Genomic DNA, 25,945 nt, shown 5'->3' with positions numbered 1-25,945 from the left:
TATGTGTTGTCTTTATTTGATTAGGGGGGGAGAGGAACCAAAGAGGCTCATTTGGTTGTCATGAGCAGCAAAGTTGTATGATGCATCGTCACAGCAGCAGCATCATTTCATGCCAACTCATATGTAATGCCCAGGATAGCCCCCCTCCCCCTTGCCTCCCTACAGCTAAAGTGGTCCCTGGTTCCCGTGGGGGGGGGGGTTCTTCACGGCCGAGGCGCTCTCTAGTGGCGGGCAGGAAAAGTGCAACCGCCGCGGGGGGGTTTAAAAGCAGCGAGTGAGGAGGAGCAGCGAGCAATAGGGAGGATCTACACGGGCAAAAGTTGATCTTTCATCCACCGTGCAAGCAAGTGCATCCATTCTAAGGAGGGGAGACGCGATGGCAGCCCAGACTCAGCAACCTCACCTGCACCTGGCCGAGCTCACCGCAGCCCAGTTCATCGACATCTGGAAACATTTTGATGCAGACGGTCAGTGACTTTTCTTTCCTCTTTTCTCTCCCTTCAAAAGTTCATTGCATCACACAAAAACAATGGAAAAAAAGATAACATCTAATAAGTGACTTTGTATTTACATTTTATGCATTTTAGCACAAATTACTTAATAGAGAGAATATTCAAAGAATATATTTTGCACTCCTGCTGAAATAAATGGATGACTGTGGTATTTTTTGCTTGACATTTTTGTTTTGTTTGTTTGCGTAGTTGCAATGAAAAATAAATATATATATATAAGCTTGCATTTTAATATATGTCATTATTACATTAAATATCCATATATTGCCAAGATATGTTTATATTTTTAAATCACATACCACTTCATCCTTCAAAAAATTGTATAGAATGGTTTGGTACTACCTATTTTCTTTGTATTTCTTGTTGTTTTGAGTCTTAAAAACTCCTGTGTGCTGCTTTAACACTTGAATTTCCCCTCTTGGGATCATTGAAGGATTATCTTATCTTATAATGTGGCTATAATATGTGATTAAGTCTAAGAAGGAATGTTGAAGGGGGGAGAGCTTATAGAATATTTATAAAGAAGCAGAGTGAGTGAAGAAGGAATGAAAAGTAGAGAGAGAGAGAGAGAGAGTACAGAGGAGTGGGGGTGTATCATATAAACAGATGAAAGATGCAAAGGATTTAAATTAAAGGGAAATGAGATGATGGGTGGAACCATTCAATGCCGACAGTAAAAGTCTCCAAAACAATTACACAAATACAATAAATACATTTTTACATTTACGATACATAATGAAAACATCTTTGACTGTTAACTTATCATGACTAATTTGAATGAGAGCTACCAATCACTGTCTATGTTAGGCTGGGTTAACATTACAAAAGTGCATCCTATTTTGATGCATATTTTTTTTGTATAAAAATGAGATAAGAATCAAATGAATACAGTTTCTAATCTGTAAAAATCTGTAAAAACAAACCCCCTGCCATGAGGTAAACACACAATGCATGCTTATGAATGTCAGCAGGCTGAACATTAGCCAACTGTTCTTGCCACCCTTCCCATTTTCATGTTCCAGCATTAATTGAAGGATTACCTTCTCCTGCCATTCAAAAATCCCTCTGAACTCTATTGTTAAAACCAAACCATAGCCAAATTCCGAGGTAGTATTAAAGCTCACCAATCCAGCTTTATGTCAAAGCAACCAATTGCTTGCATATATGGATGCTTAATGCTGGGGGGAACAGCAAGACCGCTAAACCTTCCCTAATCTTAAATGTGTTCCACACACTTACTCTGATGAGTCTTTTGTAAATTTGGTGATGTCAACATGCCTTTAGATCAAAAATTAATTGACTCAAGAGCCAATGGACATGTAGTGGATTCATGAAATCAATTTTAATCCTTTATACAGACAAGATCAAAAGAGCTTATAGTGTACTCTGAAGCTAGCACTAGTCAACAAAATGGGAGAGTAAGTCATTGAGACGTTAAATCTATTGGCAGTGTACTTTGGAAATGTGGTTGGTTACAATTACAAGTTACCCCGTTGAAAATGTAACAGCAGTGTAACTATTTCAATTGCAACCCCAATTCCAATGAAGTTGGGACGTTGTGTTAAATATAAATTAAAACAGATTACAATAATTTGCAAATCATGTTCCACCTATATTAAATTTAATACACTCCAAAAACAAGATATTTATTGTTCAAACTGATAAACCTTATTGTTTTTAGAAAATAATCATTAACTTAGAATTTTATGGCTCTAAGACATTCCAAAAAAAGCTGGGAGAGGTGGCAAAAATGACTGGGAAAGTTGAGGAATGCTCATCAAACACCTGTGTGGAACATCCCACAGATGAACAGGCTAATTGGGAACAGGTGGGTGCCATGATTGGGTATAAAAGGAGCTTCCCTGAATTGCTCAGTCATTCACAAGCAAAGATGGGGCGAGGTTCACCTCTTTGTGAAGAAGTGCGTGAGAAAATAGTCGAACAGTTCAAGGACAATGTTCCTCAATGTACAATTGCAAGGTATTTAGGGATTTCATCATCTACGGTTCATATCATCATCAAAAGGTTCAGAGAATCTGGAGAAATCACTGCATGGAAGCGGCAAGGCCGAAAACCAACATTGAATGCCCGTGACATGGGCTCATGAACACTTCAGAAAACCAATGTCAGTAAATACAGTTCGGCGCTACATCCGAAAGTGCAACCTGAAAGTCTACTATGCAAAGCAAAAGCCATTTATCAACACCCTGAAACGCCACCGGTTTCTCTGAGCCTGAGCTCATCTAAGATGGACTGATGCAAAGTGGAAAAGTGTTCTGTGGTCCGACGAGTCCACATTTCAATTTGTTTTTAGAAATTGTGGACGTCGTGTCCTCCGGGCCAAAGAGGAAAAGAACCATCCGGACTGTTATGGACGCAAAGTTCAAAAGGCAGCATCTGTGATGGTATGGGGCTGTGTTGGTGCCAATAGCATGGGTAACTTACACATCTGTGAAGGCACCATTAATGCTGAAAGGTACATACAGGTTTTGGAGAAACATATGCTGCCATCCAAGCAACGTCTTTTTCATGGACGACCTTGCTTATTTCAGCAAGACAATGCCAAACCACATTCTGCACGTGTTACAACAGCGTGGCTTCGTAGTAAAAGAGTGCGGGTACTAGACTGGCCTGCCTGCAGTCCAGACCTGTCTCCCATTGAAAATGTGTGGCACATTATGAAATGTAAAATACTGAAGCTGGACATCAAGCAAGAATGGGAAAGAATTCCACCTACAAAGCTTCAATAATTAGTGTCCTCAGTTCCCAAACGTTTATTGAATGTTGTTAAAAGAAAAGGTGATGTAACACAGTGGTAAACATGACCCTGTTCCAGCTTTTTTGGAACGTGTTGCAGCCATAAAATTCTAAGTTAATGATTATTTGCTAAAAACAATAAAGTTTAAATATTTTTCCTTTGTAGTGTATTCAATTAAATATAGGTTGAACATGATTTGCAAATCATTGTTTGTTTTTATTTATGTTTAACACAATGTCCCAACTTCATTGGAATTGGGGTTGTACTTTCCATCCATCCATCCATTTTCTGAGCCGCTTCTCCTCACTAGGGTCGGGGGCGTGCTGCAGCCTATCCCAGCTGTCATCGGGCAGGAGGCGGGGTACACCCTGAACTGGTTGCCATCCAATCGCAGGGCACATAGAAACAAACAACCTTTCGCACTCACAGTCATGCCTACGGGCAATTTAGAGTCTCCAATTAATGCATGTTTTGGGGATGTGGGAGGAAACCGGAGTGCCCGGAGAAAACCCACGCAGGCACGGGGAGAACATGCAAACTCCACAAAGGCGGGGCCGGGGATTGAACCCGGGTCCTCAGAACTGTGAGGCTGACACTCTAACCAGTCGTCCAACGTCCCGCCGGGTTGTACTTTGTCAAAGCAATATAACTAATTATATCTGATTACATTTTGATTACTTGGACGTGTCCTCTAAAAAATAAGTGGATTAAAACCATAAATCATTATTTTGGAATTAACCACATATTTGTTCTTTACACAAATAATAAACTTGTAACAAAACATGATCAAATGTAAATAAATAATGAATATGTGTTTGTTGCGTTATGTGTCTACAGCATGTGGAAAATCACCATACCATATACCATGTTGACCTAATGACAAATGTGCACAATTTAGACAACATCGCTTCATATGACAACCAGATAAGTGAATGTTTAATTAAAAAAATCCCAAAGTTATAAAGAGGAAACTGTTCAAAACATCAATGTTGTTTTATGTGTTCAAAAGTGTAACTATGAGTCTAACCTTTTTGAAATCTCAGACAAACTAATAGATTGCACCACAAGGTGGAACGTCAAGGTCATATTTGGAAAAATATGTCGTGTTTGAGACTACTGCAGAATGGCACATGACCAGAAAGATCCAATCACAAACATCGGCTGTAGAAGGAGGAAGTAATATGAAAAAAAAAACTGTGAGCTTTTGCGTCTATGTTTCTAATGTAACTAGAATTGTTATCATGGAAATTTCCAAAAGCAACTGTAATTTAATTGCACATTTACTCCCAGTAATGTTATGGATTACAATTACATAATATATATATGGAATTACATAATCTAGTTACATGTAATTAGTTACTCCCCAACACTGGCTATTGGTAGTACAGTGCTTCACATAGCTGACTTTTGTACACCTAGCGTGGTACCAATTGCCACTCTCCATTTACAATCAACCTGTGACTAACAGACGTTGAAAACAATTTCAATAACTCAATCCGAACCCTTTTTATAAATGACACGTTAATGGTGACAAGCGAACCAAAATATAGGAACAATTGTTTTTTCTTTATTTACGAACAATGGAGAATTATAGCTAGAAAATGGTTCTGCAGGTTTGCATATTGGACACATAAAAAGACAAAAACGATACAGATCAAGGCTGACATGACCATAAACAACAACATACAGAATCAAATACACTTTAATTTATCGAGTGACCTGACTTTGAGATATGAGCAGTTGCCCGTCTGATTTTTTATTTTTGTTTGCTTTAACTCGTGCGCAAAACTTTTGGATACTTGCGCTAGATGGACAGCAACTGCACAACTTTCATTAAAGAAAGTTTAATCCTCACACACAATGCAAAATGCCATACATGGGCTAACAAAACTAACATCAATTTTGCATGTCAGAAAATGGGTAAAATGTTGATAATTGTTTTGCAAAGTTAAGATGTTTTCAAACATCTTATTTTGGAAAAACACAAAGATAAGCATTTATCATTATAATAAATGAAATTATTAATATTTACTATTGAGATGCTGAAATCAAAGGATTTCGATGATTTTACGTAAAAAAATAATTTTAGGTAAAAACTGTAAATGCTTAATTGATTGTGGAAAATCATTATCGATTAATCTGATAATTGATTAATTATTGCAACTCTAGTTATAACCCTTTAACCAATGGATATTTGAACATAAACTGTTCAGCAACCCATGTAGACAGATAATATAACAATACTCACGCATATATCCTTTACCCTAGGCGAAAAATGGCTAATATTTCTGCAGCTTACTGAGCAGTTGTGACCATCTTCTTTGTTAATTTCCCTATGAATATATTATACTGCCCCCTGGTCCCCTGGTGGCCAAGGCACACACACCAGAAGGGGATGCACAACAAATTAATATTGACGCAAAAACTATTTAATTGTTTACATTCTATTTAAAATACAATACTGTACAGTAGAGTGCTATTTTTCTTATTAAAAATAGTTAAGAAATTCTATCCTGCCACATCTCAACCCAAGTACACAGTGTGGCCATTGAGAAGCATGGTCCTGGTTTAGCTCCATTTGGAAAGCCCCTTGACTTAAGTATTATATTGACAATGACTTCAAATGAATTAAAATATTCTGCTGATCACACTTGCACTACTTGAGCGGTTACATCTCTTTACATGAGGATACTTCCTCATTGGGGGACAGATAAAAACGTTAAAAGCTTCTTCACTTGGTGGCAAGAACCACAAATCACATACATTGTTGACTGGTGGAGTGCGGGTTGCTGAAGATCAATGCAAACTAGATTCATCATAAATCAACAACCATGCTTTATACTCACTCTTCTGCATGACAGATTCATTACAAGGGCAGTTTATTCTCTATAAATAATCGAGGCATGTGTGCAGAATTGTACAATATAATTGCATCAAAAGCTGGAGGAAAAACTGGCAACCTTCATGTTGAGCCATTGGACTGGTTTATTTTTGGGGGATTGTTTGGTGATGCAACCAGTTCAGGGTGTACCCCGCCTCCTGCCCGATGACAGCTGGGATAGGCTCCAGCACGCCCGCGACCCTAGTGAGGAGAAGCGGCTCAGAAAATGGATGGATGGATGGATGTTTGGTGATGACCAGAGTAGGCATTAGTTCACTTTGAAAGGTTATCACCATCACAGCTGTGACCCAGACGTCACTGAACTGGACTGTGAATGCAAACTGGGACAAAACGAACAAGAGTTTGGGTGCTGGATGGGACCACAACTAATCAACAACATTTTACCCACAGATGAAGTCATCAAATTTGCTCTCGTCAGCCATTCTGAGACACGTTATGTAACTAAGAGGGTTGCATTTGCACTCATGAGTGCTGTGTGCTAAGGCACGTTTGTATTGCAACTCACACGTCATACATACAGTACTAAAGATGGGACAGTACTCTACACGGGACAGTATGCCACTATGGACCATAGTTTTCAGTTTTGTGATCCACTTTGGACATTACGGGCTCTATTTTTGTAGATGCCGCATCAAACTGGTGTATCCTTATTTTCGTGCAAGCGCAATGCTTTCTTGCGTGTGTTTGCCAATTTGACAGACCAGTCTGCACCAAGCCGTATCGGCCCATCGAGAGTGCGCCTGACGGAGTGAGAATTTGGTGGCAGAAAGTCAGTCTAAACTTACACCTGCTCAGAACACATCTAAATAGTGGTGCAGCTGGTCTAATGCGATTTTGCTGAATTTGATCCAGGCACGGGCAGACAGATACGCAGGCTCCACAGACGTGTGGTGGATGTCAGATGTAATTCCATTCCTAAATATGTGAGCAGCGAGCATGACACCCTCTGACTCATTGTGTAGAAATCAAGTCATTGAAGGCATTATAATAAAAATGATTATTATTACGATCGGGGGTGGGGCTAGATACATGAAGTCCACGGACATATTTATGTTGCCAGTGAGTTTCACCAGCTCGGTCTTTAATAAGGGTACCCCTCACATTGTCTGTTGCCACACCAGCCGAGAGCAATAACAATGCTTGGATCGTTGCGAATCCGCATCGTCCTCTTCTGTACAGAGATGTCTCCATGTGAGACTCATTACGCTGCATTGAAAGGGAATGAGAGGAGCCGCTTTGAATGGATATGATTAAAATTGGCTGTGTTAACTCCCACAGCGGCGCGGACCTCCCTCTTTTAAATACGCTGGTTTACGAAATTACTAACACCCGCCTAACGCGCCTACACGCAGACTTATGCCGCCCGCTGTGCCGGATTTACACCAGTCACGAAAATAGAGCCCATAATGTTTTAATAGTCTTGTCTAAGATACTTGTCACCTAGACTATACACTGTCTGATCACAACACTAGATGCACATTCACATTCTAATCAGAAGCAATACAAAAGCTGTATCAAAAATGCTGCTTTTACATTGACAATAATACTCAGTTGTCAGTCTCACTTCACTGGATCCATCTGCAAAGTGTGCTAATGAGCCCCTCAGGGGTCACAAGGTATAAAAACTTTATGGTACTGTGTCCCCCCCCCCCCCCCCCCCCCCCTCCACACCCCCCGACTGTTTTGTTTAGCTACACAATTCCCATGAAAACTCAATTTAGTGTAATTAACAGCTGCTACATTAAGTTATTTAATATCTTTGAGAATACTGTAATATTGTACACTTGCACAACCTAGTTCAGTGGTTGTCAAACTTTCTACATCAAGTACCACCTCAAAAAATTCATAGCTCTTCAAGTACCAACTTTAGAATGCTGTAATGTAGTAGTGTGATGTAGGGTTCAAGTGTTCATCAAAAACAAAGCAGATGTTTTATTCCTATAAGGCATATTTCTCTTTTCGCAGCTGAAGTTCACCGTCCAACTAAACATAATACACAGAGAATTACATATATATTTAAAACAACCACATACCTGCAGCTCTGCCTCAGGAAAGTCCGTGAGGTTAATGCTAGCATATAATTCAAAATGCAATCGATAGGATAGCATTTATGTGTAACGGTGCTATAATGCGTTCGGCAAGAGATATTTGAACACAAATGGTGCAGCAACACTCAGAAACAGACAATATAGAAATACTCACAGGCATATATTCTTTATCCTGTGAAAAAAAAACAATATTACAGCATCTTACTGAGTCACCTACAGGAGTTATGAAACACTTCCTCATTTGTCTGAATTTCTGTATTACATTTTTATTTTTACAGTTTATGTAATTACTAGACGTTTTTATAAGGTACAATATTGTAGCAAAGCAAAGCCAATTTATTTATATAGTGCATTTCATACACGAGGTAGTTCAATGTGCTTTACAATATTAAAAGCATTTAAAAACAAAGGGGAAAAAACAGCTTATAAACATTTAAAACAAAGAGGAAAAAAAGTACAATTTAAACAGCGTTCAGTGCAAGGAATATCATTTAAAATGGGAAATGCTCTCAAAAGCATGAGGGAAAAAAGTTTTTAACCTGGACTTAAAAACAGTCACACTTGGGGCCGACGTCACTTCTGTTGGTAACTTATTCCATTTGCGTGCAGCATAACAGCTAAATGCTCCTTCACTATGTTTGCTTCGGACTCTGTGGTCCACTATTTGACCTGAGTCTGTGGATCTCAGAGCCCTACTGGGTTTATATTCCATTAGCATTTATTTCATGTATTCAGGACCTAAACCATTTTGTGATTTATAGACCAGTAGCAGAACTTTAAAATCTATTCAAAAGCTGACTGGGAGCCACTGTAAAGACTTTAGAATTTGAGTAATATGCTCTGACCTCTTTGTTCTGGTCAGAACCCAAGCTGTAGCATTCTGAATGAGCTGCAGGTGTTTAATGCTCTTTTGGGGCAGTCCAGTCAGAAGACCATTACAAGGGTCAAGTCTTCTTGAGATAAAAGCATGGATGAGCTTCTCCTGGTCTGCTTGGCACATGCAACCCTTCACTCTGGATATGTTCTTCAGATGAAAGAAGGTAGTTTTTGTAATTGATTTGATATGACTGTTGAAAGTCAGGTCGGAATCTATCACTACACCAAGTTTTCGGACTTGGTCTTTGTTTCGTTAAGAGAGTGACTAGAGGTATTTACTAACAGCAATCATCTTTTCTTTATTGCCAAAAACAATTATCTCTCTTTTTCTGTGGTTTAATTGAAGAAAATGTTGGCTCATCCAGTTATTTATCTGTTTTAGACAGTGACACAACACCTCAATTGAACTATAGTCATCTGGAGACAATGTACTAAATATACTGTAACTGTGTGTCATCTGCATAACTATGATAGTCAAAATTAAAGTTCTGAAAAGTTTGACCCAAGCGTAGCATATACAGGCTGAACAGGAGGGGTCCAACAACTGACCCATGAGGTGCTTTGCTATTGCTTTGCAAACACATTGCTAAAATGTTTGTAGTTTTGTTTTTTGTTTTTTTACTACTGACTGAACAGTATACAGTTACTGTATACTAAACGTCAAGTTTAAATACCATTAAAGGGTTTTCTAATTTATTACTTGAGATTTAGTGTAGAGGTCTGAAAAATAACACTGATGTGAGAGGTGAAGGCATAGCACAGATAGAGAAATTGAAAAACTGGTGAATTTAATCTACAACCCATCTTCTTAATATTTTTGTGTCTGCAGTGTTCCAGCAGTGATTTGTTGATGTCTGAAAGCACAGAGGCGGCACGGTGGCCGACTGGTTAGAGCGTCAGCCTCACAGTTCTGAGGTGCGGGGTTCAATCCCCGTCCCCGCCTGTGTGGAGTTTGCATGTTCTCCCCGTGCCTGCGTGGGTTTTCTCCGGGCACTCCGGTTTCCTCCCACATCCCAAAAACATGCATTAATTGGAGACTCTAAATTGCCCGTAGGCATGACTGTGAGTGCGAATGGTTGTTTGTTTCGATGTGCCCTGCGATTGGCTGGCAACCAGTTCAGGGTGTACCCCGCCTCCTGCCCGATGACAGCTGGGATAGGCTCCAGCACGCCCGCGACCCTAGTGAGGAGAAGCGGCTCAGAAAATGGATGGATGGATGAAAGCACAGATGGTGACACGGGCCACCTATGACATAGTGTGCAGCTGAGGAAGGGAGGTGAGGGGAAAGGGGGAGGTGAAGGGGCGAATGATCGCAAAGAAATTGAGATCAGATTAAGAGATGAATAGAGAGTGGGTGTGGCTACATCTTTACATTATATTCCATGCATTCTAAAAAGACTGCTCGTTTTTCATCTTTGTTACTCATGGGCAAACCGGAACAATAAATGATGTATGAGCCTCAGTCATGTGACTCACCCTCATAACAATGTCGAAAAAGGGACAGAATGCTCCAATAAGCATCAATCTAACTGCCCACTTTCACTCTCTTACTCAAGAAAACACTAATTACACACTCCAACTGCTCCCAAGTGCTGGGATTCATTTCTTCCGCTACAGCGAAACTCGTGAAAATGCCACTTTGACATGAAATATCAGATTTTAAACACATGACACTCTCAAGACTCTCTTCATGTTATCACTTTTTAGCATTTCGTACCTGTGTCTTCAGTGGGGACTGAGCCGATTTAACCCACCTCTTAATATCACTGCTGTTACATTGCACTTATAGAAACCATCATTACAAAACAAAAAAGGCACGCAATTGTGCCACGTCCAATTTGTATGTAATATTATGACAAATACATCATACACACCAGATATCCGGATTATTAAAATGTATTAATGTTTGCATGTTATGCTAGTGAAAGTTGCTTTTAACAAGAGAAATCTGATTGGTTCAAGAAATCATCCCATTGCTAATACAATACTTTACATATGAGTTTAATTTGTTCCATAACCACGCTTGTATATCACAACACTCATAATTTAAATCATTGTTCACCTTTGAAAAAAATGGAAATACACTTATTCCGTTCCAGCCCCCCAAAAAAACACAAAAATCTGTTATGTTGTTTTGTTTTTCTGTGGGGGTTTGAAGCGCACTCGTGTAGCCCTCACTGGCAGTACTCACAAAACCGTTGAACCCTCAGTTCACTGGGGAAAAGAAACCCAAACCGATTGCCGTAGGACCGCGCCCTCAAAACGCTTCAGTAGGCACAGCGACTGGATCCCGTAGCGTCGAAGCGGCAGCCCGGTGGCGTTGAGCAGGCAGGACCCGTCGCGTTGAAACAGAAAATCCGTTCGCGTTGAAACAGTAAATCCGTTCGCGTCGAAAAACCAGGTCCAGACCCCCCAAAAAAACTCTTCTTCCGCCGCCGCATCTCCCGCTCTCCTCCCCATGACCCACCTCCTTCCCCCAATCCCATTGGACACACCACCCCTTCAATCAATCATTAAAAACAGAAAAAACCCTGAAATGTTCACAGACCCCTCGGAACGCAGGACACCCCAGTATCCATCCACACAAAGAACCAAACAAACTTTTAACTAGTTTTCACAACAGCAATTCAAACAAATACAGTTCAACACATTTTAGTCAGTACACTACACTCGTATCTCAAACGTTTGCTCATAACTCACGACAAAAGAATTGACCAAGCGACAGGCTGTATCTAAAAAAAACTTGCAAGTTAAGGCACTCGTATTGTAATGCACCACTGTATGGTTTAAGTTACATGGGCTAGCACTACTGATTCTGAAGGCTCTGATTAGAATTAACATGGCAACACATAGAGCATGGGTGTCAAACTCAAGGCCTGTGGGCCAGCTCTGGCCCGCCACATACATTTATGTGGCCTGCAAAAGCAAATCATGTTCTTCTGTACCAAAATTCCAAATTGAGATATATTACAAGCACTTTTATGTTACCAAACCCCTTTTTAAAATAAAATGATTTCAAAACTAATTATCCAACAATTTGTTGTGTATTCCATAATAATATAATGAGGCTTACGTTTATATGGTTCCAAAGTCATAACGGACCTCTGATGGAAACCATAACTACAATGTGGCCTGCAACAAAAACAAGTTTGATACCCGTGACATAAAGGCTAAATCCGGTTGGACAAAAAAGCTAACAGACACATACTGGCCAAGAGAAATGCTGTGAAATGATGAGACTAGACAGCTGGGAATAAATTAAAACTATTTCATGGAACATTCACTGTATTGCCAAAAGTATTCACTCACCTGCCTTGACTCAGATATGAATTTAAGTGACATCCCATTCTTAATCCATAGGGTTTAATATGACATCAGTCCACCCTCTGCAATTATAACACCTTAAACTCTTCGGGGAAGGTTTTCCCCAAGGTTTAGGAGTGTATTTATGGGAATTTATGACTATTTTTCCAGAAGCGCGTTTGTGAGGTTACACACTGATATTTGATGAGAAGGCCTGGCTTAGTCTCCACTCTAATTTATCCAAAAGTGTTCTATAGGGTTGAGGTCAGGATTGTGCAGGCCAGTCAAGTTCTTCCTCATCAAACTTTCTCATTCATGTCTTTATGAACCTTGATTTGTGCACTGCTGCACAGTAATCTTGGAACAGGAAGGGGCCATCTCCAAACTGTTCCCACAACGTTAGCAATGTCCAAAATATTATCCTCTGAGCTCCAAAGGAACTCTGAATGCTTCAGCATACCAAGAGATTTTTTATAGTCAAACAGTTTGGCCCTTTTCTGTCCTAATATGTCTGTGTACCAGTGCACAAAGCAAGGTGTATAAAGATTTGGATGACAGAATTTGGAATGGATGAACTTGACTGGCCTGCGCAGAGTCCTGCCCTCAACCCGATAGAACACGTTTGGGATGAATTAGAGCTGAGACTGAGAGACAGACCTTTCTCGTCCAACATCAGTGTGTGGCCTCTCAAATGCGTTTCGTCAAACATTTCCATAAACTCACACCTTGTTGAAAGTCATATTTAATCATATCAATTTAGAATGGGATGTCACTTAAAATCATATGTGAGTCAAGGCAGGTGAGCGAATACTTTTGGCAATATAGTGTACTGTATATTAGAATTTAGGTAAATTGTAAATGTTGGGAATTGCTTCTGATAGTGTTTAGGCCTTGGAGACCCTGACCTCCCACTACTGCTTTTTTAGTCAAATAGCTGATAGAATGTGTGAATCATCTTCCCTGGTGATTTAGTGCTACAGATCTAACACCAGACATGAATATTGATGTCTGAGGAGACCAATTATCATAAGACATGCATGCTCAATGATATACTTTATGTTGTCCGCTCTAATAAACACCCATGCCTCAATTAGTCACCAGATGCGGCGTTCACTTGAAATTGATGCCTTGTTTTTTTTTTTTTTTTTTTCCCCATCAGGACAAAAAACAGTTGGTCCCAGGTGGTGTGTACTAGCACAGAAAGCTTGAGGGCTTAGGAAAAATACTAAATTTAAAAAAAGCCATGACAACTAGGTTAAGATGAACAAGTCACAATTAATAAACCGTGCAACGATCTACGTACTGTAGATCAGCCAGTGCAAAGTAAAATACACATATGACATTACCCCTCACCTTAGCTTAATCAATGTCTTCTTCTTCTTCTTCTTTTCCTTTCGGCTTGTCCCGTTAGGGGTCGCCACAGCGTGTCATCCTTTTCCATGAGAGCCTATCTCCTGCATCCTCCTCTCGAACACCAACTGCCATCATGTCTTCCCTCACGACATCCATCAACCTTCTCTTTGGTCTTCCTCTAGCTCTCTTGCCTGGCAGCTCCATCCTCATCATCCTTCTACCAATATACTCACTCTCTCTCCTCTGGACGTGTCCAAACCATTGAAGTCTGCTCTCTCTAACTTTGTCTCCAAAACATCGAACCTTGGCTGTCCCTCTGATGAGCTCATTTCTAATTTTATCCAACCTGGTCACTCCGAGAGCGAACCTCAACATCTTCATTTCCGCCACCTCCAGCTCTGCTTCCTGTTTTCTCTTCAGTGCCACTGTCTCTAATCCGTACATCATGGCTGGCCTCACCACTGTTTTATAAACTTTGCCCTTCATCCTAGCAGAGACTCTTCTGTCACATAACACACCTGACACCTTCCTCCACCCGTTCCAACCTGCTTGGACCCGTTTCTTCACTTCCTGACCACACTCACCATTGCTCTGGACGGTTGACCCCAAGTATTTAAAGTCCTCTACCCTTGCCATCTCTTCTCCCTGTAGCCTCATTCTTCCCCCACCACCCCTCTCATTCATGCACATATATTCTGTTTTACTTCGGCTAATCTTCATTCCTCTTCTTTCCAGTGCATGCCTCCATCTTTCTAACTGTTCCTCCAGCTGCTCCCTGCTTTCACTGCAGATCACAATGTCATCTGCAAACATCATGGTCCACGGGGATTCCAGTCTAACCTCATCTGTCAGCCTATCCATCACCACTGCAAAAAGGAAGGGGCTCAGGGCTGATCCCTGATGCAGTCCCACGTCCACCTTAAATTCTTCTGTCACACCGACAGCACACCTCACCGCTGTTCTGCTGCCCTCGTACATGTCCTGTATTATTCTAACATACTTCTCTGCCACTCCAGACTTCCGCATGCAGTACCACAGTTCCTCTCTGGGTACTCTGTCATAGGCTTTCTCTAGATCTACAAAGACACAATGTAGCTCCTTCTGACCTTCTCTGTACTTTTCCATCAACATCCTCAAGGCAAATAATGCATCTGTGGTACTCTTTCTAGGCATGAAACCATACTGTTGCTCGCAAATACTCACTTCTGTCCTGAGTCTAGCCTCCACTACTCTTTCCCATAACTTCATTGTGTGGCTCATCAACTTTATTCCTCTATAGTTGCCACAGCTCTGCACATCACCTTTGTTCTTAAAAATGGGCACCAGTACACTTTTCCTCCATTCCTCAGGCATCTTCTCACGCACTAGAATTCTATTGAACAAGCTGGTCAAAAACTCCACAGCCACCTCTCCTAGATGCTTCCATACCTCCACAGGAATGTCATCAGGACCAACTGCCTTTCCATTTTTCATTCTCTTTAATGCCTTTCTAACTTCCCCTTTACTAATCATTGCCACTTCCTGGTCCACCACACTTGCCTCTTCTACTCTCCCTTCTCTATCATTTTCCTCATTCATCAACTCCTCGAAGTATTCTTTCCATCTACCTAGCACACTGCTGGCACCAGTCAACATATTTCCATCTCTATCCTTAATCACCCTAACCTGCTGCACATCCTTCGCATCTCTATCCCTCTGTCTGGCCAGCCTGTATAGATCCTTTTCTCCTTCTTTAGTGTCCAACCTGCCATACATGTCATCATATGCCTCTTGTTTTGCCTTTGCCACCTCTACCTTTGCCCTGTGTCGCATCTCAATGTATTCCTTTCGCCTCTCCTCGGTCCTCTCAGTGTCCCACTTCTTCTTAGCTAACCGTTTTCCTTGTATGATTTCCTGTACTGTGAGGTTCCACCACCAAGTCTCCTTCTCTCCTTTCCTGCCAGAAGATACACCAAGTACTCTCCTGCCTGCTTCTCTGATCACCTTGGCTGCAGTGGTCCAGTCTTCTGGAAGCTCTTCCCGTCCACCGAGAGCCTGTCTCACCTCTTCCCGAAAAGCTGCACAACACTCGTCCTGTCTCAGCTTCCACCACATGGTTCTCTTCTCTGCCTTTGTCTTCCTAATTTTCCTCCCCACCACCAGAGTCATCTTACACACCACCATCCTATGCTGTCTAGCCACACTCTCCCCTACCACTACCTTACAGTTGGTAACCTCCTTCAGATTACATCGTCTGCACAAGATGTAATCCACCTGTGTGCTTCTACCTCCGCTCTTGTAGGTCACCCTATGTTCGTGCCTCTTCTGGCAAAAAGTGTTCACTACAGCCATTTGCATCCTTGTTGCAAAGTCTACCACCATCTGTCCCTCCAAGTTCCTTTCCTGGATACCGTACTTACCCATCACTTCTTCATCACCCTTATTACCTTCACCAACATGTCCATTACAATCTGCACCAATTACGACTCTCTCTCTGTCTGGGATGCTCAGAACTACATCATCTAGCTCCTTCCAGAATTTCTCTTTCACCTCTAGGTCACATCCTACCTGTGGGGCATAGCCACTAATCACATTACACATAACACCCTCAATTTCAAATTTCAGCCTCATCACTCGATCTGATACTCTTTTCACCTCCAAGACATTCTTAGCCAACTCTTCTTTTAAAATAACCCAGACTCCATTTCTCTTCCCATCTACACCATGGTAAAATAATTTAAACCCTGCCCCTAAACTTCTAGCCTTACTGCCTTTCCACCTGGTCTCCTGGACACACAATATATCAACCTTTCTCCTAATCATCATGTCAACCAACTCCCGAGATTTTCCTGTCATAGTCCCAACATTCAAAGTCCCCACATTCAGTTCTAGGCTCTGTGTTTTCCTCTTCTCTTTCTGCCGAAGAACCCGCTTTCCACCTCTTCTTCTTCTTCTTCTTTGACTTTGACTTCGACCCACAGTAGCTGGATTTCCAACAGCGCCCTGCAGGTTGACGGCGCCGGTGGCGGACGTTGTTAACCCGGGCCACGACCGATCCGGTATGGAATTCTTTGGATGAACGCTCATATTTGTTTGGCAAGGTTTTAAGCCGGATGCCCTTCCTGACGCAACCCTCTGCATTTATCCTGGCTTGGGACCGGCCTACAGTTTGCACTGACTTGTGCCCCCCATAGGGCTGCATTCCTTAGCTTAATCAATGTAATTCATCATAAAAGTGCTTCTAACATAGCTTGTTGGTTGTTTCCTAGTTTGGTGATGTCTTACTATTTCAACCCTTGCCCAAATTGCTCATGCTTGTCTGCTTTGGCAAAGCTGTCCAGGCAGATACGCTTCCCAAAAGATGACGTGGAAACTTAAACTGAAAACAATTAGTTCTGCCTCCAACTACACTGCATTTTTGGAGCCAAGAATAAAAGGGCACATGAATAGAAATTGCTCATGTGGACCAGTTACACATTACACTCCCGTTGTAGTGTTACCCAAACATGAGCGTGTGTACTCGCTAATATGCCAATTTCAAAGAGCGTATAAAGTAAATAATGAGTAAATAATAACAAACAGCTTTTTTTTTTTTTGGACATCAAATCATCTGTAAGTAATTCATTTCATTTCTTAAGTGTAATGTTGTAAGATGAGTTTGAAATGGTATTAAAGTGTTTGGGCATCATAGTTTGTAGTATACTTATGATTTAAATGATTACTGTAGCAATTATAAACATTTTTGGGAGGGCGTCAGTCACTTTGTATCTGTTTGCAGCAAGGTATGGTCCCTAAGCACCACGAATAGCAAGGGTTTACTGTACTTTGCATAAAATATTAACTGTAATCCGTTCTGCTTACTTATAAATAGCTATGCTTTGGGCATTGCAGCACACAAAGATTGTTTGCTCTAAAGAAAAAACATGTGTGCGTCATTACATCAAATGTTTCAGACAAATTAGTGGAGCTAGAAGCTATTGAAAAGTTTTATAGAACTTAATTTGTCCCTCTTGTGTTGTGCAGGAAATGGCTACATCGAAGGGAAGGAACTGGAAAACTTTATTAGAGAGTTGGAGTCGGCGAGACGAGGAGCAGGCGTGGTGAGTGCTTTGGTTGCATTTCCCAAAAAAGTGGCTCATCATCAAGGTTTTTGCAATAAATAGTACAGGCCTTGAACATTTTTTTTTACACAGTAAAGATATGGCTGTTTATGAAAACCATGGTAGAGCATTTCCTGCTTTGGATCCCAAGCAAGACCCCATTTTTATTTGGTTAGTGGGTTGCAGTACAAAGTAAAGGAGCCTGTTTTCTCAATAATATATCAGGATTGTGTACAAAAACTAAAGCACTTTCTGAGTAGAAACTAAACATGCACATTTTTCAACTGATGTATTTGTTTTTTTACACAACACTATGAGAAATTAGAACATTTATTTGGCAAACTATAGTTACAGTGTGTATTTTCCATCATGGCTCATTTGGTAGATGTACACCTTACTTTTGGGACAGTTTTTGAGATTCGAACCCGGGCGCTCTTGATTGTGAGGTAGATGTGCTCACCACTATTTCACTGTGCTGCTTATATTGTATACAGTACTGCACTATGAAAATAAAGATGATGTTGAAAAGAATTTTTAGCCATTCAACATGTTTCAATTGTATATTTATTTTGTATATCGTCGCTGTCAGGCGGAAACCTTGTATGTCCAATTATGGTTAATGTCAAAGTTTTTCACAAACTGATACAATACTATTGGTCTGTCCCCGCGTCTTCTATTCTCGTTACACTTTATTAACCAATTTAAAGTTTTGAAAACAGCTTGAGAACAAATCTATTAATGCTCTTGAATGCTCCACTGTCAGAGAAGTGTTGGAAAACTCCGCCTCTTCCCTCACTCTACAGGAGTTGTGCAGCATTTTGTGGCCTCAAGATTGAACTTTTTTTTTTTTTTTTGTTCAGTAATAACGAGTGAAAATATTGTAGTGTAGTCAGTTTAGATACATTTGACTAAGCCTGCTATGTTAAAATGGATCGTTGTAATGCTTCAATTTAGAAGGAACTGGTCAGCGATGAAGGTAAGTTTGTGTGTAGATTCATTTTGGACTATTACACTGCTTAATCAGCTAATGTTTTTTATTTATTGCCTCACTCATCTCTTACCATTTTAATCAATGACAGCGTAGCAAATCTGCCATTTTTTACCATAATAAATTTGCGATTTAACATGATTTGGGGGGGGGGGGGGGTGCTGTGTTGGTGTTTGTGCACGACAGTAAATGATGATAAATATAAGGTATACCGTAATTTCTCGTATATAATGCAAATTGTTTTCCTCAAAAAATTGTCAAAAGTCAATAGTGCGCATTATACATAGGTATAGGGGAAAATAAAATAAAAAAACTTCCAGGTTTTATAAATGTATGCCACCATCTAGAGGTTATGAAAAAGGTGTAGCCTACACTTTCATTCCAATATGACAGGGGTACACACAGTGGGTACGGAAAGTATTCAGACCCCCTTCAATTTTTCACTCTGTTTTTATATTGCAGCCATTTGCTAAAATCATTTAAGTTCCTTTTTTTCCACATTAACGTACACACAGCACCCCACATTGACAGAAAAAAAACTGAATTGTTGAAATTTTTGCAGATTTATTAAAAAAGAAAAACTGAAATATAACAGCCATAATTATTCAGACCCCTTTCTCAGTATTTAGTAGAAGCACCCGTTAGTGTTTTTGGGAATGATGCAACAAGTTTTTCACACCTGGATTTGGGGATCATTTTCCATTCCTCCTTGCAGATCCTCTCCAGTTCTGTCAGGTTGGATGGTGAACATTGGTGGGCAGCCCTTTTCAGGTCTTTCCAGAGATGCTCAATTGGGTTTAAGTCAGGGCTCTGGCTTGGCCATTCAAAAACAGTCACGGAGTTGCTCTAAAGCCACTCCTTCGGTATTTTAGCTGTGTGCTTAAGGTCATTGTCTTTTTTGAAGGTGAACCTTCGGCCCAGTCTGAGGTTCTGAGCACTCTGGAGAAGGTTTTCATCCAGGATATCCCTGTACTTGGCCGCATTCATCTTTCCTTCAATTGCAACCAGTCTCCCTGTCCCTGCAGCTGAAAAACAGAGCCTGGTTTTCTCCACACATGCCACTTAGAATTAAGGCCAACAATTTATATCTTGGTCTCATCAGACCAGATAATCTTATTTCTCACCATCTTGGAGTCCTTCAGGTGTTTTTTAGCAAACTCCATGCAGGCTTTCGTGTCTTGCACTGAGGAGAGGCTTCCGTCGGGCCACACTGCCATAAACCCCGACTGGTGGAGGGCTGCAGTGATGGTTGACTTCCTAGAACTTTCTCCCATCTCCCGACTGCATCTCTGGAGCTCAGCCACAGTGATCTTTGGGTTTTTCTTTACCTCTCTCACCAAGGCTCTTCTCCCCCAATTGCTCAGTTTGGCCTGACGGCCAGCTCTAGGAAGGGTTCTGATCGTCCCAAACGTCTTCCATTTCAGGATTATGGAGGCCACTGTGCTCTTAGGAACCTTAAGTGCAGCAGAAATTTTTTTGTAACCTTGGCCAGATCTGTGCCTTGCTGCAATTCTGTCTCTGAGCTCTTCAGGCAGTTCCTTTGACCTCATGATTCTCATTTGCTCTGACATGCACTGTGAGCTGTAAGGTCTTACATAGACAGGGGTGTGGCTTTCCTAATCAAGTCCAATCAGTATAATCAAACACAGCTGGACTCCAATGAAGGTGTCGAACCATCTCAAGGATGATCAGAAGAAATGGACAACACCCGAGTTAAATATATGAGTGTCACAGCAAAGGGTCTGAATACCTATGGCTGTGTGATATTTCAGTTTTTCTTTTTTAATAAATCAGCAAAAATGTCAAAAATTACGTTTTTTTCTGTCAATATGGGGTGGTGTGTATACATTAATGAAGGAAAAAATGAACTTAAATGATTTTAACAAATGGGTGCAATATAAGAAAGAGTGAAACATTTAAGGGTTTTTTAAAACTTTCCGTACCCACTGTATGACTGCATATATGTACAGTTGTGGTCATAGGTTTACATACACAGGCAGAATTTAAGAAACGTTTTTTTTTAAATACGACTGATGACTGAACAACAACCATCTTTCATTTCTTTTTGGTTATGTTTTATTTAATGATAATGCTTTTCTGAAATGATTGACAGTTTAATTTGAATCCCATTAAAATAAAATAAAATGTGTTTCGACTGGTCCTTCACGTTTTCTTTCAAAAATGGTATACATCTTACAAATTATGCCTGGGTAATCAAACATATGAGCTCAACTGTGGTGTTTTCTCATTTAATAAATAAAAGTAGGGCTGTGAATTTCAAAATAATAGCAAGCCAATAAAAAGAAAGTATTACGTGTTCAAATAACTTCAAATTAATTCTTTGAAAAAACTAACAAAAATTCAGATAATAAATGGGTAGAAGCAAAATCATGCATTGTAAAAATGCATTATACATAGAAGAAGGCTTTTCGAGACTTTTGAGGTCAACTTTGGGGGTGTGTATTATACATGGGTGCGCATTGTACACGAGAATTGACGGTAGTACCATCTTGAACAATGTCGTATTTGATAAATCAAGCAAGATGGCGTTATTTGGGATTTCCTGAAATGCAGTCATTTTGGAGAGGGATTCCACTCAACAGCGACGATATGAGGACCATTTTGCAAACATGTTTTTACATTATTACTTTTGCAGGATACTTCACATGCTGCATTCAAGGAGAAGATGAGGGAGTTCATGGCCAGTTTTGACAAGAATTCTGATGGGAGGATTGAGATGACAGAGGTGAAGACCACAAAGAAACATGACCACTATTTCCTGAGACACACTGGTGGAGTACAGATGAAGAAAACAACAGTCAGGATCACTCCCCAAAAAATCTCATCCATATCTAACGTTGTCTCTCTCTCTTCAGTTGGCTCAGCTTCTGCCCACAGAAGAAAACTTTCTGCTCTGTTTCAGAGAGTTTGTGGGATCCAGCACTGAATTCATGGCCGTAAGTTCGCATTAATCAAATCTGAATTGATTGATTATATTTATACTGGCTGGACAGAAGTCTTGGGGTAGTACTCCTATCAATCCATTCATTTGTAAATTGGGTGTTAGTTCTTAATTTTACGAAGACATTTTAGACAATTATATGTGGGAACAGTTTGATTCATTTTTATTCCTTTCAAAGACATAATAATAATAACAAAAACTTTAAAAACATGATCAAATTAATCTAGCAGATAATTGCAAATATATCAATATTTATTCAACTAGTGATATGAGCATATAATCTGGTTCAAATTCCACTTTTTTGAAAAATTTGAAAAAATCCATGCAAAATTTCAAGATGGCACCCCCAAAATCCATTATGTCCACCGCCAAATTTATGTATTTTTTTTCAATATAACTCGAAATCCATTGATTTTTACATGCTGTACCTCAAGAACTATAATACCAACAGACAGGCTTTGGTAACAACATGTCCACAATATTTATAATTGACTTCTGTACATTTATGGGGCTTAAAATCAATCCATTTTAGGTTATAAAGGAAAATACACATTTTGGGTGGACCTCTTGGATTTGGGGGCAGCCATCTTGGAATTTTGCATGGCCAGCATTAGTTTTTAAATTAAATATTTGAATAGTCACGTGTCCCAATATTTTTGTTCAAGTAATATGTTCCAATCTTGTGTTTTTTTCCAGTTACCTTATACAATGGAACCTCGGTTTACAAATCACCCGGTTTACGAATGATTCGCTTTAGGAAAATGTTTTTAAAAGAAAAATTACCTCGGGTTACAAACTATTTTCAGTTTACAAACAGTCTTGGTATGGCCCCGGACGCCTCAGAACTTTTTGCTTTTTCTTGTGCTCCATAAACCTAATCAGCTCCATGCTTCGGGTTTCTTTGTTTTTTTGCCCAAAATGGCAACCACATCCCACAATGCCACGCAAAAGGTGCGCTTCATTGTGGAAGATGTTGGCCATTTAGGGCTAGCAGTGACCACAATTACCGTAAACATTATCGTACTCGAAAAGGGTAAAATGCTGCACAGTAATTTGCTAGCAAACCCACTGTTATTTCATCATCAGAAATTGTTTTCACTTATTTCTACAGTATATTTCACAGTATTTATTTTTAACCACACAATGATCAAAATAAGGTAAATATAACGTTGTTCTGTGGCTGTAATGGATTAACTGCAATTCCATTTATTTCAATGTAAATATTACATTGGTTTGAGAACCAGGTCACGTAACAAATACAATTTGTATCCTGAGGTTCCACTGTGTTTGAAAATTGACAATAATCAAAACATAATTGTGACTTGAGATACAAATGAGTTTTATGAGTTTTTCAAGACATGAGCTTTTATTTAGCTGATTTTTTGTTTTGATTTACAAGCAAAATGTTTAGATATGACTGCTGTATTGTGCCAGTGAATTCAACTTAACTCACTTAACAACAACTCTTCAAAAACAATTCTTCAAAAAAACAAGCTTCAAGCTGTTTAATGCTGCTCCCAGCTGAAGTTTACTGTCAAGCTAAACATAAAACACAGACAATTACACATGTATTTAAAACAACCACATAGCATTAAGAAAATTTGCTTTGCTTCAAGCCAAATACATAATGGGAAATTTTATAGACAGGCTAACGAATTGCATCAGTGTTCTGATGTTAAAACGCTTGAAGCAACGAATACTTGAACAGACAGATAATACAGCAATACTACAGGCATATATTACCCATACCCCGCGAAGAGCGACTGATATTACTGTGACTTTTTAAGAAGCTGCGACTGTATCCATGTATCTGTAGTCTGTATGTCAGTATTATACTGCCCCAAGGTGGCCAGGCCATGCACACAAGAAGGAGCAGCACAATGTCCATTGAATTGAGGCAAAAACTGTGGCCAAAACTGTTTTACATTCTATTTAATTATGTCATTACTGTATGCTTTTATAAAGTACAATATTATAGAGTGCTATTTTTCTCATTAAAAATTTTTTTTTTGATGAGGCTGGAAAAGATTAATGGCATTTCTATGTATTTCAATGGGGAAAGATGCTTTGAGATTGAGTGTTTCAAGTTATAAGCGTGGTCACGGAACAAATTAAAGTCCGTTTTCTTGCAGCTGTTTGTGTTGTTGACTTGTCTAAATTTGTCTGAAAGATGGAGCTTGTTCTTTGAAATGTCGAGGCCCAGGTAAGGTCTGCTTCTAAAGTGTGCGGTTCGATGTTCCGGCTGCTCGCAGCTTTCAAGCCTATTCTGAGACAACCATACATTATGGATGGAGCACAGCCTTCAGCAAAGGAGAGGCATTTAGTGCAGGTGTTTATAGTATCTATCTGGGTGGAATTCTATATTTACACAATATCTGACGGCCACCAAGTTTTTCTTTTACAAGTTAGTTACATTTGAAGTATGGTCTATTGTCTGTTGTCAGCTTGTGTAACTTCCCATTTTTATCCTCCTACAGGCTTGGCGGCGCTATGACACCGACCGTAGTGGATACATTGAGTCGAATGAACTGAAGGTAAATGACCACTGCAAAAACCTCAGTATGTTCTTATTTACAGTATAATTACAACACGACAGCTTGTATGATACTAGGTCATGCTAAACAGACCGCTTACATTTGAAGCATTTGGTACACAAATGTAACCTGTGATGGGGATGAGCTTTGTTTTGGATCATTCATACAGAAATAACTGATTATTAAAAACCAAATATTCTTAAAAAAAACCTTTTTCTTTCACTTTTCTGTCTTTAATATAATTCCGGTGATCGTGCTAATATATACAACATTATGTATTCATTTACCTTGCCAACTCTCTCGTCAGGGCTTCCTGACAGACCTGCTGAAGAAAGCCAACACAAGCTATGATGATAAGAAGCTCAACGAGTACACACAGACAATAGTGAGTATTATTTGGCAAACACGTGCTGTTTTCACGCTTTCTGCTTTTGCAAAATAAGATAGCGAATTCTTCCAAACTAAACATTTACATGCACCGTTATATAAGGTATTTGTTGGTTTCTGTTTATTCAAGTTTATACTAAACACAGTTTCAATCAGCTTGAAAGCAGAAAAGAAACTTTGAATGACATTGCACTGCATCCACACTTCAAAACATGGACGTTTTGTCTGCTGCATTAATTATTGCATTTAAACATAATCTAATCTTCAATTTGTAATTTGCAAAAAGTGGGGCTCAGACTCGCCCTCTAAATTCCCGTTTGTGGCGGGGGTTTCATTCGTGAGTTGATTCGACTCATAACGGATTCGTTCATAGCTCTCGTAAAAATACACACGAAGTGCCCTTTAGGCCAATAATAATTTACGTCTCAAAAAAACCTCTCACGCACTCAAATACCTCAGTAAACAATAAAATGTCTTTTTTGCTTCGTATGAGAGTTTTTGCGCATGTGTGTGTCAGAGGCTTTTGGTGAATGTTAGAGGTTTTTTGGTTTGTGTGTGTGAGATGGTTTTGGGCGTGTGTGTGAGTGAAAGAGAGAGGGTTTGTATGTGTGAGTTTTTTTGGTGTGCATGTGTGAGTATGCGTGTGTGTGAAGCTTTTTTGGTATGTGTGAGTTCTTGTTGGTGGGTGAGAGTTTTTTGTGTTGTGTTTAAGAGGGTTTTTTGAGGGGAACGTGTGAGGTTTTTTTAGGGAGATTTTTTGGTGAGTTTGAGTTTTTTTGGTTTGTGAGAGAGGGTTTTTGGTGTGTGTACGAGGTTTTTTGATGAGTGGGAGACTTTAGTGCACCACAATACTCGGTGGCCACTGATACATAGGGTCGGGCCAATGACTGCCAGTCGGGGACCTGGCAGTCATGGTCACGGGGGGGAAGTGAGTTTTCACTAGGGTCATGGCGGTGCTCCTGGGGCCCCTCTGGCGGGACGGCTGCTTGGTGTGGGGGCTCCCCTCTGAGGCCCCGTGACTACTTTCCAGGGTGCCCCCCTTATCATTCCCTTGTCGGGCGCCCCTATTCGCCTTCCTTTCCACCAAAAAGGGGACACCGTCTTGCCCTCGGGCGTGGCGGGGACAGGCTACATTAGGAGCCCTGCCGGTTGGTGGGGGGCATCTCGCTGTCCTCGGGGTGGGGGTCGACAGTGGTATCGGGGTGCGTGGGGTGGTGTGGGGGATGGCGTTGGGCCCCTGCAG

General features: G+C 40.3%; 1 protein-coding gene across 1 annotated transcript in view; it reads left to right on the top strand.

Moving 5' to 3' along the window:
• Positions 1-251: 251 nt before the first annotated feature.
• Positions 252-25,945, top strand: part of LOC133474422 (calretinin-like) — a 32,495-nt gene continuing 6,801 nt past the window's right edge. The window contains exons 1-6 of the mRNA XM_061766131.1: positions 252-467; positions 17,755-17,831; positions 21,476-21,565; positions 21,696-21,776; positions 24,259-24,315; positions 24,623-24,700. Of these exons, the coding sequence (XP_061622115.1) occupies positions 377-467; positions 17,755-17,831; positions 21,476-21,565; positions 21,696-21,776; positions 24,259-24,315; positions 24,623-24,700 (474 nt within the window). The 5' untranslated portion in view covers positions 252-376. The remainder of the gene's footprint in view (positions 468-17,754; positions 17,832-21,475; positions 21,566-21,695; positions 21,777-24,258; positions 24,316-24,622; positions 24,701-25,945) is intronic.

This window comes from Phyllopteryx taeniolatus, chromosome 2 (assembly GCF_024500385.1).
Source record: "Phyllopteryx taeniolatus isolate TA_2022b chromosome 2, UOR_Ptae_1.2, whole genome shotgun sequence".
Lineage (NCBI taxonomy): Eukaryota > Metazoa > Chordata > Actinopteri > Syngnathiformes > Syngnathidae > Phyllopteryx > Phyllopteryx taeniolatus.
This window is presented reverse-complemented; position numbering and strand designations above follow the sequence as displayed.